This window comes from Amblyomma americanum, chromosome 1 (genome assembly GCF_052857255.1).
Source record: "Amblyomma americanum isolate KBUSLIRL-KWMA chromosome 1, ASM5285725v1, whole genome shotgun sequence".
In the NCBI taxonomy this organism is placed as follows: Eukaryota; Metazoa; Arthropoda; class Arachnida; order Ixodida; family Ixodidae; genus Amblyomma; species Amblyomma americanum.
Window position 1 is genome coordinate 163,023,123 of NC_135497.1, and position 23,786 is coordinate 163,046,908.

At 45.5% G+C, this 23,786-nt stretch overlaps 1 protein-coding gene across 1 annotated transcript in view; it reads left to right on the forward strand.

The window, feature by feature from the left end:
• The first annotated feature begins 15,218 nt into the window (after positions 1 to 15,218).
• LOC144136726 (tachykinin-like peptides receptor 86C) overlaps positions 15,219 to 23,786 on the forward strand; it is a 48,792-nt gene continuing 40,224 nt past the window's right edge. Inside the window, exons 1-2 of the mRNA XM_077669293.1 lie at positions 15,219 to 15,494; positions 17,307 to 17,755. Coding sequence (XP_077525419.1) covers positions 17,370 to 17,755 — 386 coding nt within the window. The 5' untranslated portion in view covers positions 15,219 to 15,494; positions 17,307 to 17,369. The remainder of the gene's footprint in view (positions 15,495 to 17,306; positions 17,756 to 23,786) is intronic.

Consider the following 23,786-nt stretch of genomic DNA (forward strand, 5'->3'; position numbering starts at 1 on the left):
CATCTGTTTTTTACCTATTTAGCAAAGGAAAACAGGCGTTCAGCATAAGAGTTAGAAACTCTGAGTGAAAAACTTTGTGCGTTATTGTGCCAGGTGTGGAAAAGGACATTCGCTGCAAATATCTTTGTACGATCCAGCCGCTGCCGAATTTCTGATTCCAGCTCGATGGAGGTACATTAAAAACATGCAGCGGCAGCTTCAGTATTCCTTCACGGCTCTTCGCGCTTTCTTTGTCATCAGGATTGTTGGCATGCAGCCTCCGAAGTGCAAACGAGGCGTTTGGAAGCCGCTGCAGGAGTTGCATCGCCATTTGCTTCAAGAACTGGAAGCAGCAGTCTCTCACGGCTCCTTGGTCTAGTGAAATCTCCTCTCTGAAGATGTCACCTTCTTAAGAGTCACGCCGCGCGCGCATGCAATCTCCCTAGCTATCCTAGCCGTGCATAGGGGTTCCTCGATGCGCACGGACCCCGCCGGTGGTGACGCTGCGTTTAAAAAAAAAAAGGCGAGTAAATGCGCCAAAATAAACGTTCAAGTTAGCCAGGGAGCCAACCTGAAATTTTAATTGCCAGACAGGGTTGAAAAGTAGCAAATTTGGCGCAAAGGAGCCACCAACGGCAACCCTGCTCCGGGGTACAAATATGAGGTCCGCGCGCAACAAGCCCCCGAAAAGCACCCACACTCTTTGCATTAAAAAAATGTTTCCAGAGGCCAGCAGATCTTTTGACCTATATAAGAAGGTCAGCTGTACCCGTAGCCGTAGTGCATTCGAAGAACAGTGCAAGTACAAGATTAATGGCACTGCATCTTGGACCACTGCTGTGCCTCGCCGCGCAGAAATTTACGTTAAAAAAAAGTACGCGTTCTGCCTATGTTTGGCTGCTGGTTATAATATTGCTTCTAATTTAGTTACTGCCTCTCTCGTACCAGTATGCAACGACCATAATTCTGCCAACGCCACGTTATTATGCAAAAAAAAGGATATTTTGAAAATGCAGCCCCCTGTCATAAAATCTGCGGTCTAGTCAATAATGCGCCTACACTACAACGCTGCGGGACTTCATGCGTAGTAAATCGGACGCGGACCCAGCCGCGCGTGCGACTCAGGCGACCGTGCTGCGCTTTTCAGTTGGCGCTTCTTCGAACGTCAGACAACGCTGAAACATTTTTTCTGGTTTGGCGGCGTCTAAACACAGCGCGTCCCAACCGACGACTTTAACTCTTCCACAGAAGCGCACAAAACGTTCGAGAAGCGTTTCGAAGCGCTTGACGGCATCGACCGCGCATCCTATCTGATGACAACGAAGATGGCGCGTTGCGCGGAGCAAGCCTGCGTGTACATTGTAGCTCAAGACAGCAAGGACGACTAACTGCTGCTGTAGTATTGCTGCCGAATGTTCACGTGTTCTTCGTTTTCTTTTACTATTGTCAGGCGATGTTGAAACTAACCCAGGCCCCGACCGTTACGACAGCATACTTTCCGAGCTCCAGAAACTTACTACCGGACAAGCTACATTAATTTCCGATCTGCAGGACATTAAACACCAACTGAAAACTACCGAAACAACCTTGACCGACTTAAACAAGCGCATGGACACTCTAGAATCACACTACGCCACACTTTCTATTCTCCATTCTGAAATCTACGCCCTGAAAACTTTAAACACTGAACTTACCTGCAAGGTCGACCAACTGGAAGCACGTATGGACGATGCAGAAAATCGGTCTCGCCGTAACAATCTCATTTTTTACAATATTCCTGACACTAGCCCCACTGAAACGTATGCAGACTCGGAAGAAACAGTCATTCGCCATTGCTCCACTCAACTAGGTTTTGCCATCGAACCCAATCTAATCGAGCGTGCTCACCGCCTCGGGCGCCGCTCTACTGATCGCACCAGGCCAATAATCGTTAAATTAACCTAATCGAAAACTAAAGAAAGCATCCTTTCCTTAGGCAATAAGCTGAAAGGCACCAACTACAGTATTGGCGAAGACTTCTCCCTTCCCGTTCGTAACGCCCGCAAACATCTTGTAGCCTTTGCCAAATCGGTATCCGACAAGTTCTCTCTGCGCTTCAAAACATTACACATTGGTCCTAAACGCTACATATTCGATGAATCATCACAAACAGTAAAAGAGGTAAAATAGCAACCATCTCAGCTCCTGTCGACAGATCGTTCTAAGCATGTACACCAAGAAGCCCTTTCATTGTCAGCAATCTTTACTAACGTGCGAAGTTTCATTTCAAAGCGCGACATTGTATCCCATATCGTCACTTCATCTGCCAGTAGCATATTAGTCTTGACAGAAACGTAGCTAAACAGCGATATTTCCGATAGTGAAGTGCTTGCTGACGTGCCCAATTTCTGTGTTTTTCGAAAAGATCGCCCAGATCGAAGGGGAGGAGGGGTACTGATTGCCACCGCTCGAGACCTATCATGCTCAGCCATTAACCTTTCATCAGATATAGAAATAATATGGTTTTATGCCACGCTTCACCTAAATAAGTTGTGATCGGCGTTTGCTACAGGCCTCCTAACAGCCCAGATTTCCCTCGAAAACTTAATAACGCATTGAATGAAATTAAAGCTAAACACCCTAACACATGCACTCTCCTATTCGGAGACTTCAGTTTTCAGAGTATCGACTGGAATAATCTAACCGCTACAGGTAATAAGGATGCTAATGAATTTCTAGACATTTGCCTTAATTTTAACTTCATTCAAACGGTATCCGAGCCAACTCGTGTAACCGAAGACTGCGCAAATATTCTATATCTATTATTAACGGATAAGCCTGAATGCGTTCATTCTATCACGTATCTACCAGGCGTCAGCGATCATCACGTCATACATGCCGGCTTCACGATTAAACGATCCTTACGCGCAAGAACTAAAAGAACTATCCGATTATACAATAAAGGAAACTATACAGCAATAAATAATGAACTTCGTGCATTTTAGCCAGCATTTCAATCTAACTTCAATCAAAGATCCATTCATGATAACTGGTCCTTGTTTAAGAGGAAAATCGACGATTTGGTCGACAGGTTTATTCCGAACATAAATATACGAACTAATCCTCAAAACCCATGGTCCACAAATACACTCAAACGCCTTGAAAATAAAAAAAAAAGTCTTTTCCGATCGGCCAAGTTGCTTCCTAGTCAGAACGCTTGGAACAAACTTTACTCAGCCGAAAAAACGTACTTATCAAGTATTCGAGAAGCCAAGCGCACCTTTTTCAACTCCGATCTGCCTAAAATGTTGTCAACTAACCCCCGTAGGTTCTGGCAAGTCATTAACCCCCAGCACACACGCACTATTTCCCTCACCGATGGTTCGGGTGAAATTGTATGCGAAAAAGAATGCGCCAATATGTTCAACGCAGCCTTTTCTTCCGTGTTTACTAATGAAACAGATCCGACATTTCCTCCAAACGCCCCAGTTATTCAAGATACTATGCCTTCTCTTACATTTTCTTCAGCAAGAATTTCGTCACTAATTGAAAACATTAAACTTTCATCCTATGCAGGAACCGACAATATCAACGCTAAAATACTGATTAATACCAAAGATATATGTTCATCTCTGTTGTGCTTGTTATTCGCTCAGTCACTCTTCACGGGTCAACTGCCCATAGACTGGAAAATTGGGAAGGTCGTTCCAGTCTACAAATCAGGTAACAAGAACTCGCCACTTAATTACCGTCCCATCTCTCTAACTAGTATTCCCTGCAAAATCATGGAACACGTCATCTATACTCATACCATGGCATTCCTTGATTCAAACAACTTTTTCCAACTTGCTCAGCACGGGTTTCGCCAGAGTTATTCGTGCGAGACCCAACTTGCTAGTTCATTCATGATCTGCATGCTAACCTTGATTGTAATCTACTGACTGACATCGTATTTTTAGATTTTGGGAAAGCCTTTGATAAAGTATGCTATAAACGCCTGCTGATAAACTTTCCCAATTAAATTTGCACCCCGATATTTTGAAGTGGATTGAAGAGTGTTTAACTAATCGTTCGCAGTTTGTCTCCGTTAACAATAAGAACTCTAACTTACTCCTAGTAACGCCGCGCGTTCCACAGGGATGTGTGCTTGGCCCACTACTGTTTCTCAAATACATTAATGATCTGCCTTCAAACGTAACTTCTAACATACGCATGTTCGCAGACGACTGTGTACTTTATCGTGCAATTATCCCCACCGCCGACCAGTTTTCCCTTCAAAATGATCTCAATGCTGTTCAGGAGTGGTGTAATACGTGGCTAATGGAGCTTAGCCCACTTAAATGTAATCTTTTGTCCATCAGCCGCCGCCGTAATCCTCTAAATTTCTCTTACGAAATATCAGAAGTTCCCGTACAACTAGTTCATTCATACAAGTACCTAGGCATAACAATTTCTAGCGACTTTTCTTGGAGCTTGCATGTTACAAACATAATATCGTCAGCAAACAAGACGCTAGGTTTCCTCAAGCGCCATCTTCACCACGCTCCCCAACATTATTAGCTTACAAATCATTCGTCAGGTGCAAACCAGAATTTGCATCGTCCATTTGGAATCCTCATCAAGCTTACCTCATCAATGCCCTCGAATCTGTTCAAAATCGCGCTGCTCGCTTCATTCATTCATCGTACTCTTATGACATCAGCGTTTCCTCCTTAAAAACAGCATCCGGATTATTACCCTTATCGCTCCGCCGTCACATCGCCAGCCTGTCTTTATTTTACAAATTCTTCCACAGCCCTATGCACGTCGCACCTTATATTCTTCCCCCAGCCCGCATATCTCATCGCACCAGCCACCACCTACAAGTTGCCCGTCCACGCTCCCGCACCGTCACTTTTTCTAATTCCTTCTTTCCTCGTGCAGCCGCAGACTGGAACGGCCTTCCAAACAACGTCGCCATCATCACTTGCCCAACTCTTTTCGCTGAAAATGTAAAAACTTTCCTGTTATTGTGAATCTGCGCTTTTAATTGTTGCCCCCCCTTATGCAACACCCCTCTTTTGGGGCATTTAAGGTAATAAAATGAAATTAAATGAAACTAGAAGACGGGACGGGCGCTAACTTTCAGCTGAAGTTTTATCCACACAGAATGGCAATATGTACTCGTTTAAATATGCACTGTATACGCGAAACCAACTAGCCCATCTTCCCTCTATTTCAAGCCTGCATACACGGGGTGGCGCCCGCGGCATTTCGGGGGACGGCGCGCTCGCGGCTCTGGCTGCGAAAAACCTGCAACGGTTTCAACGAGTCTCTGTTTGCCCATCTCGTGAGGACATTGCGCATTCACAAGCGGACAAAATTTATCTCTCGAACGGTGTCTTTTATATAAATATTTGCTTTCCTCCTTGCGCCTCGCTGAATGCGAAATTAGCGCCAGTTTGTAGCTAGACACTGTTGTTGTTGCCAGCTAACTATTACTGATGCTAGTGCCCTGTGCATATCCTTCTACGACCTGCATGCCAGATGAAAGGGGTAGCAGCGCCGTGTGCTCGCGTCGGCGCAGGCGGCCTCAGTGCGCCGTATATTGCCACTATACCAAAATGGGCTCCCAAAAGGCTTTGCTTATAATCCCAGTCGAACCAATACCTTTCCACGCTTGTTTTATTTTATGTCATTTTCTCGTGGCGTGCACCGACGGGCGGACGGACAAAAATCTGGGGACAATGAAAGGTGAAAATGAAGCCGTGAAACGAATTCCTAGATTACAACGCGACAAAAATAAGCTGGCGTTGTTTTCAGGCGTCAACTGCACATTTTGTATTCAGTCTACAACGTGACCGTAAAGCAATACGCTAAAAACGAAAGGCTTCCATTGGCCCATCTGAGCTTTGAATTAATGTAATTTTCTAGCTTTTTAGTGGTCCTTGAAAATCTTATCCGCTTATCGTGCTGTCACTGAATTCGTATACTAACAGTTGGTTTATTAGTTTTTTTTTGTACTCATCTTCGCCACCAGGCATCATAATCATGAATAAGAGGTAGAGGAGCGCGGTTAGCTTTCATATTCTCTTATTATACTGTTCATTATGTGTCCCGTGTCTCTTTGCAATACGCAATAAAACATCTGCCTTTATGGGGTCAGATGTCTGGTTCATTAGGCGTTGCATTAATTAAAGCGCTAAGCGCAGTAGCTTGTCAAAAAGAAAAAAAGAAGCCGTACTTTTACGTGCCTAAGCTGTATACGACCACGGATGATTTTTGATCAACTGGGCTCATTTTACACGCAACGAAATATCAGTGCACGTAACTACGTTTTTGCTTTTCATCTCCAGCGAAGTGCGGTCACCGCAAGCGGGAACCAGACACCCAGCGCACGCACAGAACACCGGAGCGCCACAGCCACTGAGCCGTCATGGCGGCCGAAGCGTACTCTGCACAAGCAGACAAAACAGTCCGGAGGAAATCGAACTTTTCCAGCGGGCGAGGACACTGAGAATATATATATATATATATATATATATATATATATATATATATATATATATATATATATATATATATATATATATATATATATATATATATATATATATATATATATATATATATATATATAGTGTGTGTGTGTGTGTGTGTGTGTGTGTGTGTGTGTGTGTGTGTGTGTGTGTGTGTGTGTGTCACGAAGTCACGTATACAGAGGACAAGGCGTGAATTGAGTTGACCCTCTGGTGGGAATTTTATCCCCTCTAGATGTTTTGTCTGTCGGGTCACAACACATTTCTACATGCCACTCCGTCTAATGGTTGTTTTGACGTTGCGTGCAGCAGCTGGAAATGCCAGCGAAACCTTAGTTACGTTGCTATTTTCGAGAAACGGAAGGCCTGGCGCCGTTTTTGGAGCCTAAGTACATCCACATAAGACTGTAAGCGGCACACGGGAAAACCCAGTTGCTTGACAGCAGAAATCTTATTCTCACGCTCTGTGGGGTGCTAATAAATCATATTACGTTGCTCTACTCTCAGCAAGTGCTGCTACGCCGTTTCGTTTTTTTTATAGTATTAACATGCGAACTCTCTGCTTGTTGATGCAATGGACTTTGCATCAATTTCGGGTTGATGCATTATTCAGAAGCTTTCGGCCTGCTTCGTTACGTATCACCACGACCAAAGTCTCGGACGGCTAAACCTTAAACGCAACATTTTTTTTTTCTTTTTCGGATAGTACTTGCAAGCTGCCCCTAACCCCAATATTATTCGGCTATCAAAGTGGCGCCGCGACGTCCTGCCTTTCTTCCCTTCTGCTTATCTATTTGCGCAAGTGCAAATAAACCGATTTCCTTTATTTTTATGGGTGAATCAGGTTTTAATGTAGTATGCGTGTTACAGAAACCTATACCAACCCCAAAACATCCATCGCTGGAGGTACTTAACACTTGCGAATAAAAAAAAAACATTTTCTCAGCACCCCCGGGGTTGTAGCTCGCCGTCGACGGATTTCAAAACCAACATCTTATGCCACTCTTCCACAGGCACCGGTATACTTTAGTATGCAAATTAGCGACGTTTATTGGAACGACGTCAACTGAGCCAAGAATAAATAGAGGATTAAATGAAAATAAATAGGAACTTGACGACTAGGATGACCGTGCAGCCATTGCTGACAAAAAAAAATAAGCAAGAGAGAAACGAAAAGACGAGAGCAGCGACTGCGCCGGTTCCAACGCTGACGAGTCGCAGAAGAGTGACACAGATGGTGACTGGAGAGGGTGACTGCATGCGCATCTGAACCTCTCTCTCTGGAGTTGTTGAAGGGGGGGAGAAAAACAAGCAGGTGAAAGTGCACACGGCGGCCACCTCTACAGGTGTAGGGTGCAGATAAGCAGCACTTTCAGTGCAAGCTACCCGGCGTCCTTCGTGAGAGTAGAAAGACACTGCAACTATCCGGAAGCCTTTTTCCTAAGGGCGTTTTAAGAATCATGTAGTTTCGAAGATTCAGCAGTTTGAAGCGATTCACGATGCATCAAGCATAGTATGTTTGATTACGTGAGTACGTGTATGATGTATGGTTCAGGTATAGATGGTATCTACCTGAACCATATCTACCTGAACAAGTAAAATCCGCTAAGTACTTTTAAATCAATCCCACGACCAACCTCTCGTTAGTGAAATGAAAATATGCATGCTGTAACAGAGAGAGAGAGAGAAAGGAAGCACGTGTAGCTTCTGGCGCCACCACATCTTCACGCCTGCATATTTAACACTGCACTTCGGCAGAGACGTTTCGACCAAGCATATCAGCGATGTGAGAACCGCGCTTTTCAGTTATTTGGAACAGATTACAGGGCGAAAGAGTAAGCTAGGTGTAATAAGTCTACATCAGCGCTGCACTAGTCGTATCGATTCGTTCGATATGCCAAGCTCATTGAACGAATCGTGACTGTTTGCTGATTGAGTTTGCTGTCAAAATTGCCGGGAGGATTTCTTTTGAGGATGTGTGGTGAATATGAGCAGTTAACTTCCCGACCCGAGTGCGGGTGATCATTTCTGTGAGCTTGTACAACGACTGAACTGACAGCGCCACAGTCACAAGCAAGCGAGTACGCGCTCACCCAGACGCCCGGGATTATGCGTAGGAATTCCAACCGTGGTGTTCTGCGTTTTGCATCTGGTGGAAACAGAAGAAAGAAAAGCAAGAGAAACAGTTAAATCTAGGACACTCGCACCTGGCGGGTGGCTCGCCGATCGTGCCATGAAGACACACATGAGAAGGCTGACAGGACATAATTATTGGTTTTATGTTGGCTGGTTAACGTACCTGAGTCGCTACGTTTGACGTAGCGAGTCAGGCTATGAAGGACGCCGTAGAGGAAGACTCCGGATAATTTCGACCACCTGGGGCTCTTTAACATCGCGCAGTACGCGGGCCTCTAGCATTTCGCCTCCATCGAAATGCGACCGCCGCAGCCGGGATCGAATCCGCGTCTTTTGGGTCAGCAGTAGCGCACCATAACGTTACACTGACACTGCGCAGGCACCAAAGAAGCCTTTAAGTCAGATGCGAATAAAAACATAGCTTCAAGAGCTATGAACGATGATAAATAGAATGATAATCATGTTTCTTTAACATCATGACGTTGTTGGGGGCGCCGACAAAAAGCCACTGAGAAGGCTTGACGAGGCAGATGCACCCCACACAGGCATTGCAGTGGTCACAGCATGATAGCACTTTCAGAGAAAAAAAAACATAACAGATTTGGCATTAGCTACACACCAATTCGGACTCCTTGTTTAGTTGATGCAGGGGAGTGTACCTCAACATCTGATAACCATAATTTGTTCGAATCTTAGGTGCTGAATATAGTGACTAAGTCTAAGCTCACCAGTAGACCACGGCTACAAAATGGCAGTTGGACGGCTGGCTGTGACTGATGGCCTTTCAGAGATGAGTGAAGTTAAGTATTGCTGCTGTTAAATGTGATTATATATATTTGCCCCGGAGGAAAAATAATAGAGAAAAAGCAGCTCTTGCTTGCTGCACCAGCCGGGAGTTCAGGATGAAGAAGCTGCATGTGCCGCGGTTTGCAAGACTAGATGCAGGTACTCCAGAAAAAGTATCCTTCCTGGGCCGTCATCCGCACAGCATAATTGGCGTAAGGACTTCCGCAGGCAGTGAATGTCTCGTTGTGTTAGGTTTGTTTACGAGCGCGGAATTGCTGTCACCTCGTTTGCCCTTTCGGCGACTCCACCCACTCACCACTTTTTGTCCATATAATGCCTCGGGCTTAAGGAGAACTAGTACCCTTGGTTGTCTACTTCAGGGTTTCCTTCACTACAGTGAACAAGCGTGCATCGGAATCTGTACGTATCTGGAAAATTACATCTTTCTTAATTAAGCCAGCAACGTTGCCAAGCAGGCAGGATGCATTAAGGGATTGTAGTCTAAACAACCAGAAGAATCCGTTTCTCAAGACAAACTGATCTAAAACAAATGTCGCGATGAAATGAACGACAACCACGATGACGGCGACAACAAATAACTACAATAACTGCTACTACTACTACTACTACTACTACTACTACTACTACTACTACTACTACTACTACTACTACTACTACTACTACTACTACTACTACTACTACTACTACTACTACTACTACCACTACTACTACTACTGCAGCTGCTACTGCTACTACTACTACTAATGCTACAGGTATAACAAAAATAATAATGAGCTACATCAGTAATACAAAAATTGCCACAGTAAAAAAAAAGCAAGAGCAGCAACAGTGACAACGGCGATAACAGCAACAGTAAAAGCAATAATTGTGAAATCCACAGTATCAGTCACAGCAACAACAAAGATTTCATAAGACTTATCTCAGAAAAGGAAAGACGATGAAGCTCAGCCACGCGGTAAATTATTTTGTGCTTAACTACTCTCAACAGTTTCTACTCTTCTGCTGTTGACAGGTCATCGCTAAGAGGTATAAATTAGTACCAGAGAATGCTTGAACTGAAAGCGGTGTCGACGGGCCAGCGGCGATGCTGAAAGTGGGCCTCCCTCCGAGTGCCGCATCTAGAAAGGAGGCGACCAGCGAGCGACGAAGATCGAAAGCGTGACTCCAGGAGATCAACTTACCTCCCGATGTCGCCATTTGTCAGTGCCACCAGAGGAAGACGTCAGTGCCACCGAAAGGAAGAAATGCGGGGAAAATACATCAATACGGTGAGAGAGAAGAATCAGAAGAGACGCTAGTTTATGTTGTCGCAGCTCCATGTACAGTTTCAGCAAGAAACCTCAGCGTGCCGTGGCTGGGGATTTACGAACAAAGACGAGAACTGAGGGTGACGTCGCAGACGCCCGGAGTGGATGGGGTTCTGCGCAATGACCTCTGAAAGTCTTTAGTGAACTTGCGCAATGGTAAAGATCACCAGAGCAGGTGCTTTCGATCACCGGCCTATGATTGTAGGCTTCAATATGTTCAGTCGTTTCTTTTTTGTTTTGCCGAAAGACAGGTAATTGTCACAATGATTTGGATTGATGAAAAGCTCACGATCATGTTTGTAGCCGGCTTACGCACAGTGTGTTGCAATATGGCAGGAAACACTTCTGCTTTGAAGATTCATCGGTTGTTTTTAATTTTGTAACTTACATTTAGCATGCTTGGTAAATGGAAAAAGAGAAACGCGTGAGAAGTACGACGACATGTTTGGCTCGAACTTCCATTTGGTAAGCGATCGCTGGATTTATTTATTTATTTATTTATTTATTTATTTATTTCATCTCTCAATACTGTTGGCTTGGAGACCGTTATAGGCCGGCTGCAAGACAGGATACACATGCAGTAGATAACCGTAGTGCTGCCACAATCAAAAACACACCACGGAAAGAAATGATACAGCAACAGACACAGCAGCAAAAGCTAGAAACGACAAAGTAAAAATACATAAGGACATCATCATCTACCTACAGGAGGTAGGTAGAAGGTACGTAATGTAAACCAGCAGCACAGTTTTATTTTACTTGAACGACTTCCCGTTGTCAGATTAGTAGCTACGTACATGTATTTCGAGCCAAAGCATAGTGCTTAGTAACTCAGGCTTCAAATTTATTTAAAGTATCTTCATGCGGCAGCGAGTTCCACTCCTGTAGTCTGCTGGAGAAAAGCTAGTATTTAAATATATCTACTCGTGTTGACATGGGTCGAATTTGAACTTCATGGCTACTTTTGACTGTACGAGACACAAGCTGCTTTATATAGTGTTGTGGGTTCAAGTTAAACAAGTTACGGTGCATTGGATGGAGAAATTTTAATCTCGTTATCCCTCTGTGTTATGAGTGGACGTAGGTTGATCGATATTTGGACAAAATGTACCTTGAACTCTTCTCTGAACTTTTTCAATTCTATCCGGTATTTTTGTTAAGGGGTCCCAGACGAAGCTCGCGTGCTCTAATGTGGGTAGAACGAGCGGCAAATATGCAGCTAATTCAGTTTGTTCTGGAGCGAGTTTCAACTTTTGCCTCATGTACCAGAGCTCTTTTTTCACCTGAATAGCATATGCTGTACAGACGCTATACTGCTATTAGGATTCTCCACCACTTAGGTAGAGCAAAAAAAAATGTACTAAGGAGGAAGCGCACCTCAGGCGCCAGCACTGGCAGCCTAAATTCTTGTTGCGAAGCATTCAGAATACATACCCAACCAACCGCCACGAAAAGGAAGCAAATGAGCAGTCACATAAATAGTAAGTCCGCCGTCGATTTCGTTATCTGAAGACGAATGGGACTGCCTTAATTGTGCCCACGGTTGCAGATGGGCTTGACTGAGCAGTGAATCTGGAAATAATGACACGCGCTTACTTTGTGTTCTCGACCGTTGTTTCGCTTCATTTTGAAGCTTTTATTTTCTTTACTTTTTTTGAAGACTGACCGTCTCTGCCTCCTCCAGTCTGCAACGAAATACGAAGTTGGCAGTAGTAGGACTTCTGCTGTATATCCTTCTCTAATCTTTTTTTTTATTCTTCGCGCTACATGCAGTGACAGGGATCTCTACGACTCGCAAAAGAGTAAAGATCAGACTGTATGACGCAAATCCCGACTCAAATGTTTATTCACTCACAAGGATGGACCTGTATCTACATGACACCGAATGCATGAACGAAGCATTTCTCGAAAAACTGGTAGAGACAGCGGATGCTCTCTGCTGCGTCCTTCATGGCGCAAATAAAGCTGTCCCTTCAGCGCGCCCTACCAACGGTTAAAGATCACGGAAAATCATGAAAAGAACAAGCATTATCCTGATTTTAGCAATACAAAGACCTTTCACCGGATTTTGCACTGGAGAACGCTCTTTTGCCACACTAGCCTCGCTGAGCCTTTGGCCCCGACATGTTGCGGTGCGCACGATCTTGCTGACGAACGCTAAGCTCTGTACGAATTTACTCGACTGAAGCTTGTGAGTACTGCTGTACGAGGGGACGTTCTAGATTCAGTTTTATTAAGTGGACTGCGAAGACCGGGACGCTCGGCATGAGGCATTATTGTGGAGTTCGTTGTATTAAAAAAGAGAACAAATTGGGTAGACAGACGCCTTCCAAATAGGCTTACCTCGAAGCATTTAGCCAACTTGGAAGCCGCACAGTAGATAGAGATGTCGGTCGGATGACGATGATTTCATTTTAACGGCGCAAGCGGTGCAGCTGGCCCAAACAGCGCTACGGCTAACATGTTGCTCTGTTAACGCGTTGGCTCTGCTCGAGTTGAGGTCAGTGAACATTTCTCAAGGATTTTGCCCCAGAGAAAGCCGAACACCAGGCCAGGAGAAGGCTTGTGCCCATTGGAAAAAAGGTGGGTTGGGTCCTGCTGTTCTACTGATGGGTAATGGCAGAAAATGGTGAAGAGTATAGACAGTGCGAGGATAAAGGCGAGCTTCTCATGTGAAGCCACAAATTTAAAGAATTGAAGCTGCATCGTCCGCGTTGAGCGAAACTTGGGCAGGTATGCATTAGACGGCGACACATCACCGAACCGTTGTTTCTTCGACTTTTTATGCAGCGCTATGTGTCCGCTTCTATTACAACGAGCCACCATTCTCAGACTACGCACCACGCGATTTGTTTTCCCTGCAAGCACGGTGCCGATTCTTATCGGCGCTGGAGCACTGTCATCGCCGTTGATGGATCGCTCCGGCTGTGACTTCCAATTCGCTCACATATCGCCAAATCTTACCAGATCGGTGTGAAGCCATGCCATTTGGTTTTTATGCTCCTGTATTTCCCAGTGCTCTGGGACAGGCCTTATCTCAGGAACTTTGGTCTCCCAGAAAGAATCTCGGACACAATTCTGGCGCGTGGGGACGCAAATAGTGGAGCACAATTTGGCGAGGTAACAGTGAAATCGAAAACTGAGTCATTTAAAGCGTACATGGATTTTAAAAAGGGGGAGTTTGCCAAACCGGAGCTGAACAGTAAGCATTTTATTTTACCTATATAAAACAAAACTTTTTCGGCTCCTTTAGCTGAGTATCAGTTCTAGTTGCACAATATAAGCAAAGAGTTTTCGCTTTGCTTCTATGTTTTGGCTGCTATTGGAGTCTACAGAACCAGTACGTGTACCGTAAGCTTTAAGGAAAGGAGCCCTGGGTAACAAGAAAGCTATCGACGGTCACGCCCTGCGACAGAACCATTCGGCTACTATGGCATCAATCCTCGAGATTCTCAGTATTCCGGAACACCGTAGTGGTTGCGCCACCTACAGCGCTATCTGTTGAGGACTGATCCTATGGCGAATATGCGGAGTTCTCCTTCCGTGAATATTGCTCAACACGTCGCAAAGACGAGACATATCCCGAAACAATTTTAGAGGAAATGGACCACGCTAAACTTCAAGGGTGGCAGGCGTTATTTGACACGCTCTAAGAGGATGCGTGATCATGACTCAGTAGGTAGGAGCGGTCAGATTCCGCATGAAGGTGATCACTTCAGGATTATTCTAGACAGAACTCAAGAAAATTGGAAAAAGTGTGTGAGCAAGAAATTAGATTTCCTCCCTGAAGTGGTCGTTATGCTGCATACAAAAATATAATGTTAATAAAGGTTGTCCAGGAATGTAGGTCGAACTCGAAGTTCTAAAGGGGCTCAGAAGAACATAATGCAATATTAACATTGTGGCTTTTAGGTCACACTAGCCCATTCTTCTTTCGGCGTCTTCACATTGAGCAAAAACAGTGGCTTCTATGCGTGAAGAAAAAAAAAAAGGCGGGGGACTGTTATGTAAACAACATTCCCCCTCTCCCCTGAAAAAAAAGAGAGAGATCACATGATTGCTAATAAGGGGTCACGGACAATCGCTTTAGAAAGTTGGAGAAATGCCAACAATTTGCATTAAAAGGTCGTAAGAGCGGTGCTCGACGCTGCGCTGGCGGAGAAGTTGCGAATTCCTTGAACATTTGAAAGCCTTGTGCGACGCCCTTCTCGCTTGTTCGCCCGCTTTTCTGTATTTTTCCCCGCCCCTAAATGACTCGAATTCCGCTCGTATAGAGAAGCAAACGCGCGTGCAACATTGCGTCCTGCGAGGCGTCCACGGCGGCTCCTCCGAGTCGTCCGTGCCAAGCTCCCCAAGAGCGCAATAACTTGTCCCCCTCACAGCCGCCGATGAAGGGCGAGAGCTCGCTGCGAAGCAGCCTACGTCACGGGAGACAGCTATACGTCACGGCTCCTTCTGCTCGCCAGCTCGTGGTTGGGGCTCCGGACCGGTCGATCGCGGGCGAGCATGGGACGCGGCCCCGCAGTCAGTCACGCGGCCGCCGCGAATGGGACGCGGCCGGGAGTGAGCCGCGGCCGCATCCGAGCCTGACTTTCGCGCCGCCCGCATCAGTTGCCTCTACAGTGCTTGGCTGCTGCCGGCGGTCTAAAAGTGCGCTTTTGACGTCCAGAGGCCCGTGAGCTCTCGCTACGACGTCCGGTAAATGCGCCTACATAGTTGTCAAGGCACTTTTACCGAGTTCTCAAGACAGCCGCTTCGCTAGACGCTGGTGAGTACTCGGGCTCGAGAAGTTGAGCGCGACAGTTGGTCGTCGGCAATCTTTTGTTGTGCACAGCATGCGCCTATTGTAGAAATATTCTGTGATTCTAGCAAGCACAATGAATGGGATAACAATATTTTTTTTTCTAATATACACGAAGCTAATACAGAAAAAGAGTGCAGCAAAATTCTGACAACCCCCCCCCCCCCCCCCCTTCTCATCTACCCGCCCCCCATGGAATGGTAGCCCCGCCTAGATTTTGGCACAGTTTTTATGTTTGTGGAAATACACTGAGCCCATCCCCCGAAAAAAAAAAGCTTCATTTGTTTCCAGCTATCGTATATTACTGTCCATCACGAGGCATGGTTGGTTAACGTCGCATGCGCTTTTACGATGGGCGCAGCTGATTTGGGAGTGTAATTTAAGACTGCGCGATGCCTGTTCGTATATCGCTTCGGGCTCCTATGCAGAGAACAAAAAACGCCGCGAAGACTCTTGAACTTTGGGACACAGGCTTCGTGTACGTGTCGAGCAGCTGCACACCAAAATGCTCCTCAGCTGTATGTAACAGTTCTAGAACAGTTTCTGCGAATATTTCAACGACAGTGAATGCGCTGAAAGTTAATCTTTCTCAGCCTGCATTAGTTGGCGAGCTTCCTTTGCTTTTTATCGCGCACCAAAATTTAGCCCACCGCTTGTTCCCAAATGATTTCCACGGTATTTCGGGCGAATTACCTCTCCGGATTTTTCGGCACGCGTTTAGTTTTGTTTTAACAACTCTTCCTCTATTATCGTTTCACACTAGTATTGTGGGTTAAAGGAAGCTAAAATACAAGCAATAGTATTTTTATCTAGTGTGGAAACGTCAGGTTGCTGATTTTTTCCAAGGGTGTGTGCCTGCCTTTTGGACAGAACTTGTTGGACTCTGCCAGTGAGCACCTGAGTGGCTCAGCGAAAATGAAGCAAGCGAATGTAAATTGACAACGCGTCAGTCTACGTTCGCATGGTTCAGTTCGGTGATGGAGAGTGATTTACACCTTCTTCAAGCTTCTGTTTCGGGAGAGGCGAACACATTGCCAGGCACGCTTAATACCTCCTAGAAAAACGGTGGGCTCTCTAAGGTATCCGACATTCGGTCTCAGTTCCTCCTCTTGCTTAAGCGGACACCCCATGACTAGGGCGCCGCTTCAGTCAGCTTATTTTCGCCCTGCAATATAATGCTATGTTTTTTTTCTACTTAACAGTTTAACAGAACAATGGCGCTTTTATTCTATGAAAAAGTCTTATTGAAAATATTCCCCTATATAGGCAAAACAAAAAGCTATTACTGAAGCTGTATTAAAGGATTACTGTTTGGCTGCTTTGATTAAGAACGAATTACGCCGGTTTTGAGCATTTATAATGGCGTTCAGGAGAGCCCGATTGACGACGTTATAGGGAGATACCGACGGCAGCCTGTATCAACATGTGACATTTGTCTATCTTATTTGAGCCACGGTGAAGGGGTATTCCTTGGGCTGAGCCCAAGAGCCAGCGCAGGTCATGCGTTCCGGGCAACCCATTACGAGCGGCAAAAGCTTAACGGCCTCGTAAGCTTAGCGCAGGACGGTTGATTGAAACTGTTATGGGCTCGGCTTATTTCTTTCGGCGACCTTCTCCGGCGAACTCGGACCGAATACCAGCTGCCGTATGCCCTCTGAGACGTGATCGTGCGGGCCACGGTTCGCAGCCTCCGTCACAGAAATGATTCGTGGCAACTATAGCCAGGGGCTTTGACCATGGAGGTCGGCTGGAACAGTGTCGTGGGTGGTACTTGCGCAGGGCTCTAGCAGACAACGCTCGGCGTCATCGGGCGCGTGTCAGTAGGGCGACCGCTCGAGGAGCATGGCGAACGAGTCTCTCTGGCCGCCCTCGCCGGACGCACCCGTGGTGGAGGTGGGCGGCGAGCGCCAGTGGGTGCTGGCCTGGTGGGCGCAGCTTCTCTACGCCCTCCTCTTCGGCTCCGTGGTGGCCGTGGCCGTGCTGGGCAACGCGCTGGTCGTGTGGGCCGTGCTGGCGCACCGGAGCATGCGCACCACTACCAACTGCTTCCTCGTCAACCTGTCGCTGGCGGACGCGCTGACGGCCTCCTTCAACGCCGTCTTCAACCTGGTGTACATGCTGGAGAGCCACTGGGCCTTTGGGCAGCCATACTGCGTCTTCAGCAACTTTTTGGCCAACCTGACTCTCGCCTCGTCGGCGTTCACCATAGCCGCCATGAGCGTCGACAGGTGGGTGGGGTGCTGCTGCACGTGATACCTTTCTCTCTCTCTCTCTCTTTTATGCGCTAGTACTCTTAGTGCCCATTTCCCAAATTTAGCCGCTGTGTGTTTGTTTGACTGAAGCCTGCTTAGTGGCAGGCTGCCCACCTGCCCACCGGTTGTGGGCAACCTGCCCAGGTATGTGTGCGTGTGTGTCTCAATTAATAGTTTAGTTAATGATTGGTTGCCAGAGATTGGTCGGGAAGAAAAACCCGGGACTCACAAGCCCCACCGATAGCAACACCTGCCATCGCAGAGCAGTGGCGCATCTCTTGACCACTGCATCACTGCTCCAGGAGTGGTATGAGGACACCCAGGAATCCATGAGTGTAAAGTCGAGAATGAGCAATTTCGCATATATGGGCATCGACCCATGATTGCTATTCGAACACCGGAATCGAAGTGAAGACCGAAGTGCTAGCGCACCTAATTCGCATTTGACCTAGCTATGGAAATCTACCGACTTTTTTTTTTTACCCTACGCCAACCGTCCACGGCGCAACGAGCGATCAAGATGCCCAACCACGCTATCGCTAGTGCTACGAGCAATTTTGGCAAAGAGTGGGGAAACGCGCGCTCCCCCTCTAGCCTCTAACGTCAGCGCAGTCTAAAATTCTCCGAAGAGAACAAAAGCAGGTAATCAGGAGGCGATCTCATCAGCCCGAGGCCATTGAGGGCTGGGCGAGTTTCCAGGAGTAATGGGAATCTCCACTCTGCGGTGACTCTCCTTCATTCAGCGAACGGCTCTCTCATTTCTTTCGAAAGTTCAGTAAAGTGATGAAATTTTTTTGGATTACCGCGTTGTCGCGATCATAACCTTTTGACGTGGATTAATCGCACCAAATGCATTAATTTTTTTCGGCGATTTGATTTAGCTTATCAGAACGCAAACGGGCAGCACAGTGTGGTTTGTGTCACGCGTTAAAGTTAACCTTAAATGGCGGTAGAATAAACAGTTTAAGTTCAGGGTTCATGCCATTTTTCCATCGTTCCGCAGCTGCGTAGCTAAACAGTGGACGCTGCCGTCGTACAGCACGTCCGCACCGTCATTTTTTTTTTTTCACGTCCCCTAGAAACTTGGATTTCAGCCGGGTCGGATAACGGGGAGAAGAATGGTGCGGGGAGGACCGGGTTAGTTATCGACTATTGGTTAAAACTTAACGCGTGGGCAAGAACCCTGTAATAGTTTGCAATAATCGATATTCTTAAAGAAAGCGTTGCACTCAACGCGCGCCTGGAGTGTTGAGAACAAAACATGCTCTCCAGGCGAAAAGGTCAAGTTCGCTATCTGCCAGAAGGAGCAGCCGTTTTTTATCTCAGCTGCCAGCTCCAGAGGCGCCTCGCTTGCATGCGGTTAAAAATTATTTATAGATAATGTGCATATATATATATATATATATATATATATATATATATATATATATATATATATATATATATATATATATATATATATATATATATATATATATATATATATATATATATATATATATATATTCCTGTTTTTGTAAATAGAGAATAGCAGATGCTGCTGTTTTCATTGGCGTCAAACCTAAAATCCGATTGTTATAGAACGCAAGCTCGCTACCGACTGCATTTTTAATTTTATTTTTTAATGTAAAAATCAGGCTCGAAACTTTGTCAGAGAACCGGCTGGAAGCAATGCCTTCTATAGCATGTAAAACTGCTATACTTGCAGGCATCCCTTCAAAGCATCACAAGTGCTTCTTTAAGACGGCCGGCAGTGCAGAGCAAAAGCAGGAACAAAGAACAATTTCGCACAGTGGCAAATTTTGTCGCATGGTCCCGCACTGCTCCGGTGGCAAGTAATTTTCACTGCTCTGCACACTTTACCCTTATAGAAAAATAATGAAACATGTACCCACGCAGTCAATAAGAATGATGAAAACTCAGCTTAACTATGCAGAAGCTTGTTAGCGCTACTCTCCCCTGAAGCCTCCGAAGAAGCATAAAAAGCCGCATCCAAACTTGAGGCTTGGCACACTTGGCAATAGGTGCTGATGGAAGGGTGTTTTCGCCTTCATAGCCATATTTGCTAAAATTACTGGTCAAATACTCCTTGCCACCTAATATTTGCCCTGTAATGTCAGCCCGGGAGAATTTATTTTTTAGCTTACTTTGCTAGTCACCCGCTGATGGTATACTTTCCTTAATCAAATATATGTTCTGCCTGTTCTTACAAAAAAAATAGTTTCGCACGAAGAAATTTTAGGTTCGGCTCGCACTGAAAGGACACGTCTTCTGTGTTTATTACTTAATTTTCCTACCGATAAATATCACGACTTATTTGCTGTTTTCATTTCTGCGGTTAAAATTATCGAGCAAGAAAAACAACCTAAAAAAATGTGTCAGATCCAATAACAGCACGATGGGAAAGCTATAGCGAGAATGACGCATTAAAATGGGCAAGCTGTATGACAGCCCATTTCACGAGTTCCATGCTTTCGGTTAGGCATTATTTCCTGGCTTGTGCTTCCTTCTTGCTTACCGAGCACTGTCATTCCCCCGCATTGTTTTCGCTACGACTTGAATAAAAATTTTACCTGCGGCTTTCATGATATGTCCACTTGCCATGAAACCTTGACCACAATGAACGCATCCTGCATGACGATCAGCTTCTTTTGAGTGAGCCCGTCTGGATTATCGCCCGATGGCAGCCGGTGCATATCACCCCTTCACAGGTGCATATCACCACTTCACAGGTGCTTATCACCACTTCACAGGTGCATATGACCAAGTTTGGTTCAGGTGCGCTTCATTTGAAACTTATGCGACGCCTGTGTCAATTTTGTTGCAATTTTCGGTCCATCAACCGCCATTTTCGGACTGATAGCCGCAGTGGCAGGTATCCGCTATGCTGTGACGGTGCCGACATTTGCGCATATCACATTGTTTCCTCATTTTTGATTTCGATTTTTTTTTGGCGTTCGTTGTTCAACTAAAGGAATTAATTCATCTGCATCCATTTCTTTCGAGTGATCTACCATCTTCTGTAGCTTCATCCATGTTCGGTGTAGAAATTCCATCAACTGGAGTCGCTTTGGGCACCATTTCTTCTACGAGAATGGCTCTATGGTCAGTGAAATGGCAAGTCATATATCTTATTTCCACAATGCCATTATTTTTATGGAAGGCCAAGTCTATGCAGGCGTTGAGACTTGTAGAGATGGCGTTCTTCGGTGTTGCCAATTGCGTACCAACTCTGTCTTGCAGCAGTTGGGGAAACTTCGTGCAAACTCTTGCGTTTTCGTTGAAATCACGAGCCACAACCAATTTGTAGACGAGACAATGTCACGTGACCTCTCTCAACCAGTCAGCGAATTTCGTGACATCGGACGGCGAATTTTGCTCCTGACGTGAGCTCGAAGGCTATCGCGTTAATATGGAAGAGCGGAATGAATACATCGCGCCTTATTTATTCTTTTTTTTTTCATGATACCCAGCTCTTTACTACACGAGTTCCCGAAGATTCCTTTCTGCCTGATCATGTTTTGTTTTGTTTCAAGTACACGTTAGAGGAAACAGGCAGCATTATTTTACCATAGTTACTTAATGAAGTTAAAATGTATAGTTCGGCTAACAATTCTTTCCCAGCTCCTTCTTCGATACAGTCGCAATTATCTGACAAACACTGCACCAGAAATGAAATGTTCGTGACATATGTTTGCTTTTCATCTTTACGATTTTAATCTGCAGCGAACGGGACCACAAAAGCACAGATATTAATGCGCTTGACGTTACGAGTACGCGTGGCGTAGCTTCAGAGGAGAATGTCCAGATACCCGCTAATGATCACTGCACGAAACGGGAGGAATCTAGCGGTCAATACCCTTCGATATCTGCACTTTTTTAGTACCCCTTAAGTCTCGGTGAGGGCGCGGCGGTTGCCGCTCGTTCTGTTTCTACCATATTAGATAGGTCGCGAACTTTCTCTCGTCCTTCGCAGCGAGAAGGGTGACCTTTCTGCGAAAAAAAAAAAAACAACGGGGAAAATGAAAAACACTCAAGGGCAAGCGAAAAGTTTTCGGACGTTTTCTTGTGTTAATAGAACGAGACGAAAACCAGAAAGACAAGAAATATATTGCTCTCTTTCCATGATTGAGGAAAAAAGAAAACAAAGGGCCGAGATTACGTCCGGTAGGATAAAGGGAAATTCTTACTACGGTTGACATGAAAACAAACCGGTTTCTTTTTTTCTGCTCGTAGGCGCGTTGCCCCGTGCAGTTTTTTTCTTCTCTGCAGCGAGTTTTCGCCCTGTTTCTTTCGACATTTAAATAAATAAACACTGCCCCCCCTCCCGTGAAATTTTTTTGTTCAGGGTGCTGCCTGCGCAAGTCACTGCTCTGTCATGTTTTCCCAGCACGAAACCTTTATTTAGCTGTGAAAGAAAGGCTTTGTTTTTAGAAAAAACAATGGTGGCGACGTGCTCTGGGTGACCCCGCCTCTGGAATCAAGTTATAAGATTCTCGAGCTTAGGTATAATGAGAAATGACAGTAGTAATGGGAGAGGCGCACTTGGGAAGGAGGCGGGGATGGGGGAGAGTGAGGATTTTAAACGTAGGACCTCGTGGTAGATCACATTTCTTTCGTTTACTGTCGGAATCAACATCACCACGAATTCATATCAACAAACAATAATGCAATTTTTAACATTCATGTTTTTCCTTCCAAACACTGAGAGCGTCATGAAACACCCGAGAAAAGGAAGTGCCTCATAACGGGGAAGAAAAGCAAAGCAAAGGGCAGAATGTGTTGACGCCAAAACGCGGTATACACTTTGATGAGTTGTAAAGGAGCCCAGCAAGGATACTTGCTTTGAAGTAAGCTGAAATTAGAAGGCTCGTACTTTCATACAAGCAGAGCGGTAAGGGCACAAAAAACCAAATCACGGGCTGCAATCATCTTAGCTCTGGCTCAGAGTGAAAACTCAGCAAAAAGGAATTGCCGATGTGAAGAAAGAACAGGTCTGTATTCTGACAGCGTCGTCCCAACTTGCTCGGAATTTCAAAGCGACTTGCCACAATGATCCAATTTAAGGGAGCGCCAGAGTGAGACCAACGAGTGGAGCGTATGATAACCCTAAGATGAGATCTGGCAGTTTAAGTGCATATATTTCAGCGACATGACCATCATCCGCAGTGTCATTCCTGCATGGGAAAGCAATTTCTGCTTGGCATCTAAGGAAACTATTTTCATGAGGAAGAACAAAAGACAAAGCAACGAATAAGCTTTCTTGTGCGAGTATCTCACCGAAAGCTAAGTAGCAATGGTTCACTCATGGTAGCTGCTTTGACAGGCCGACCATGTCAAGGGTAAACGCAAATGGAGTGCTCTGCCGCATGTCAAATGTTATAGATCAGTTTACGGCATGAGAAAGCTAAACTTACTGAATTTAGGAGAAAGTTTCAGCAAAGAATATCACTTCTTTGTGTTGCCATGTCTCAAATAGAGTTTGCCTCGCGGACATACATTCTTGTTAGTATCAAAAGCAGGATTTTAATTTCGTATTACCAGTCGACTAACTTGCTCAGTGCCAGTGCACTTTCTACAAATCGCCGCAGTGACTTACTGGCTACGGAGTTCGAGTACTGAGAGCAAGGGGGCGGGTTGGATCCCGGCCGCAGCGGTTCCATGTAGATGCAGGGGAAATACAAACACGTCTGTGTACTGAGCTCTCAGTGCGCGTTTAAGGACCCGCGCTGTTCGAAGTTAATCCGGAGCCTGCTACTACGGCGTGCCTCATAGCCAATATTGTTTTTGACTCTAAGAATTAATCAGTCAGGAAATGCCTACAGCAGCAACAGCAAAAAAAAAAAAGTGGTGAAAGAGTATGATGGCTACCTACATCTATAACCATCCAAGAACACGACGCTGACTTGCTATTGCGGTACAATTGAATATTTATTATATTATATTATATTAATGACGTCGCTTCTGGTATTAATAAAGACGTTACAGTAAGACCTTTCCTCGGCGA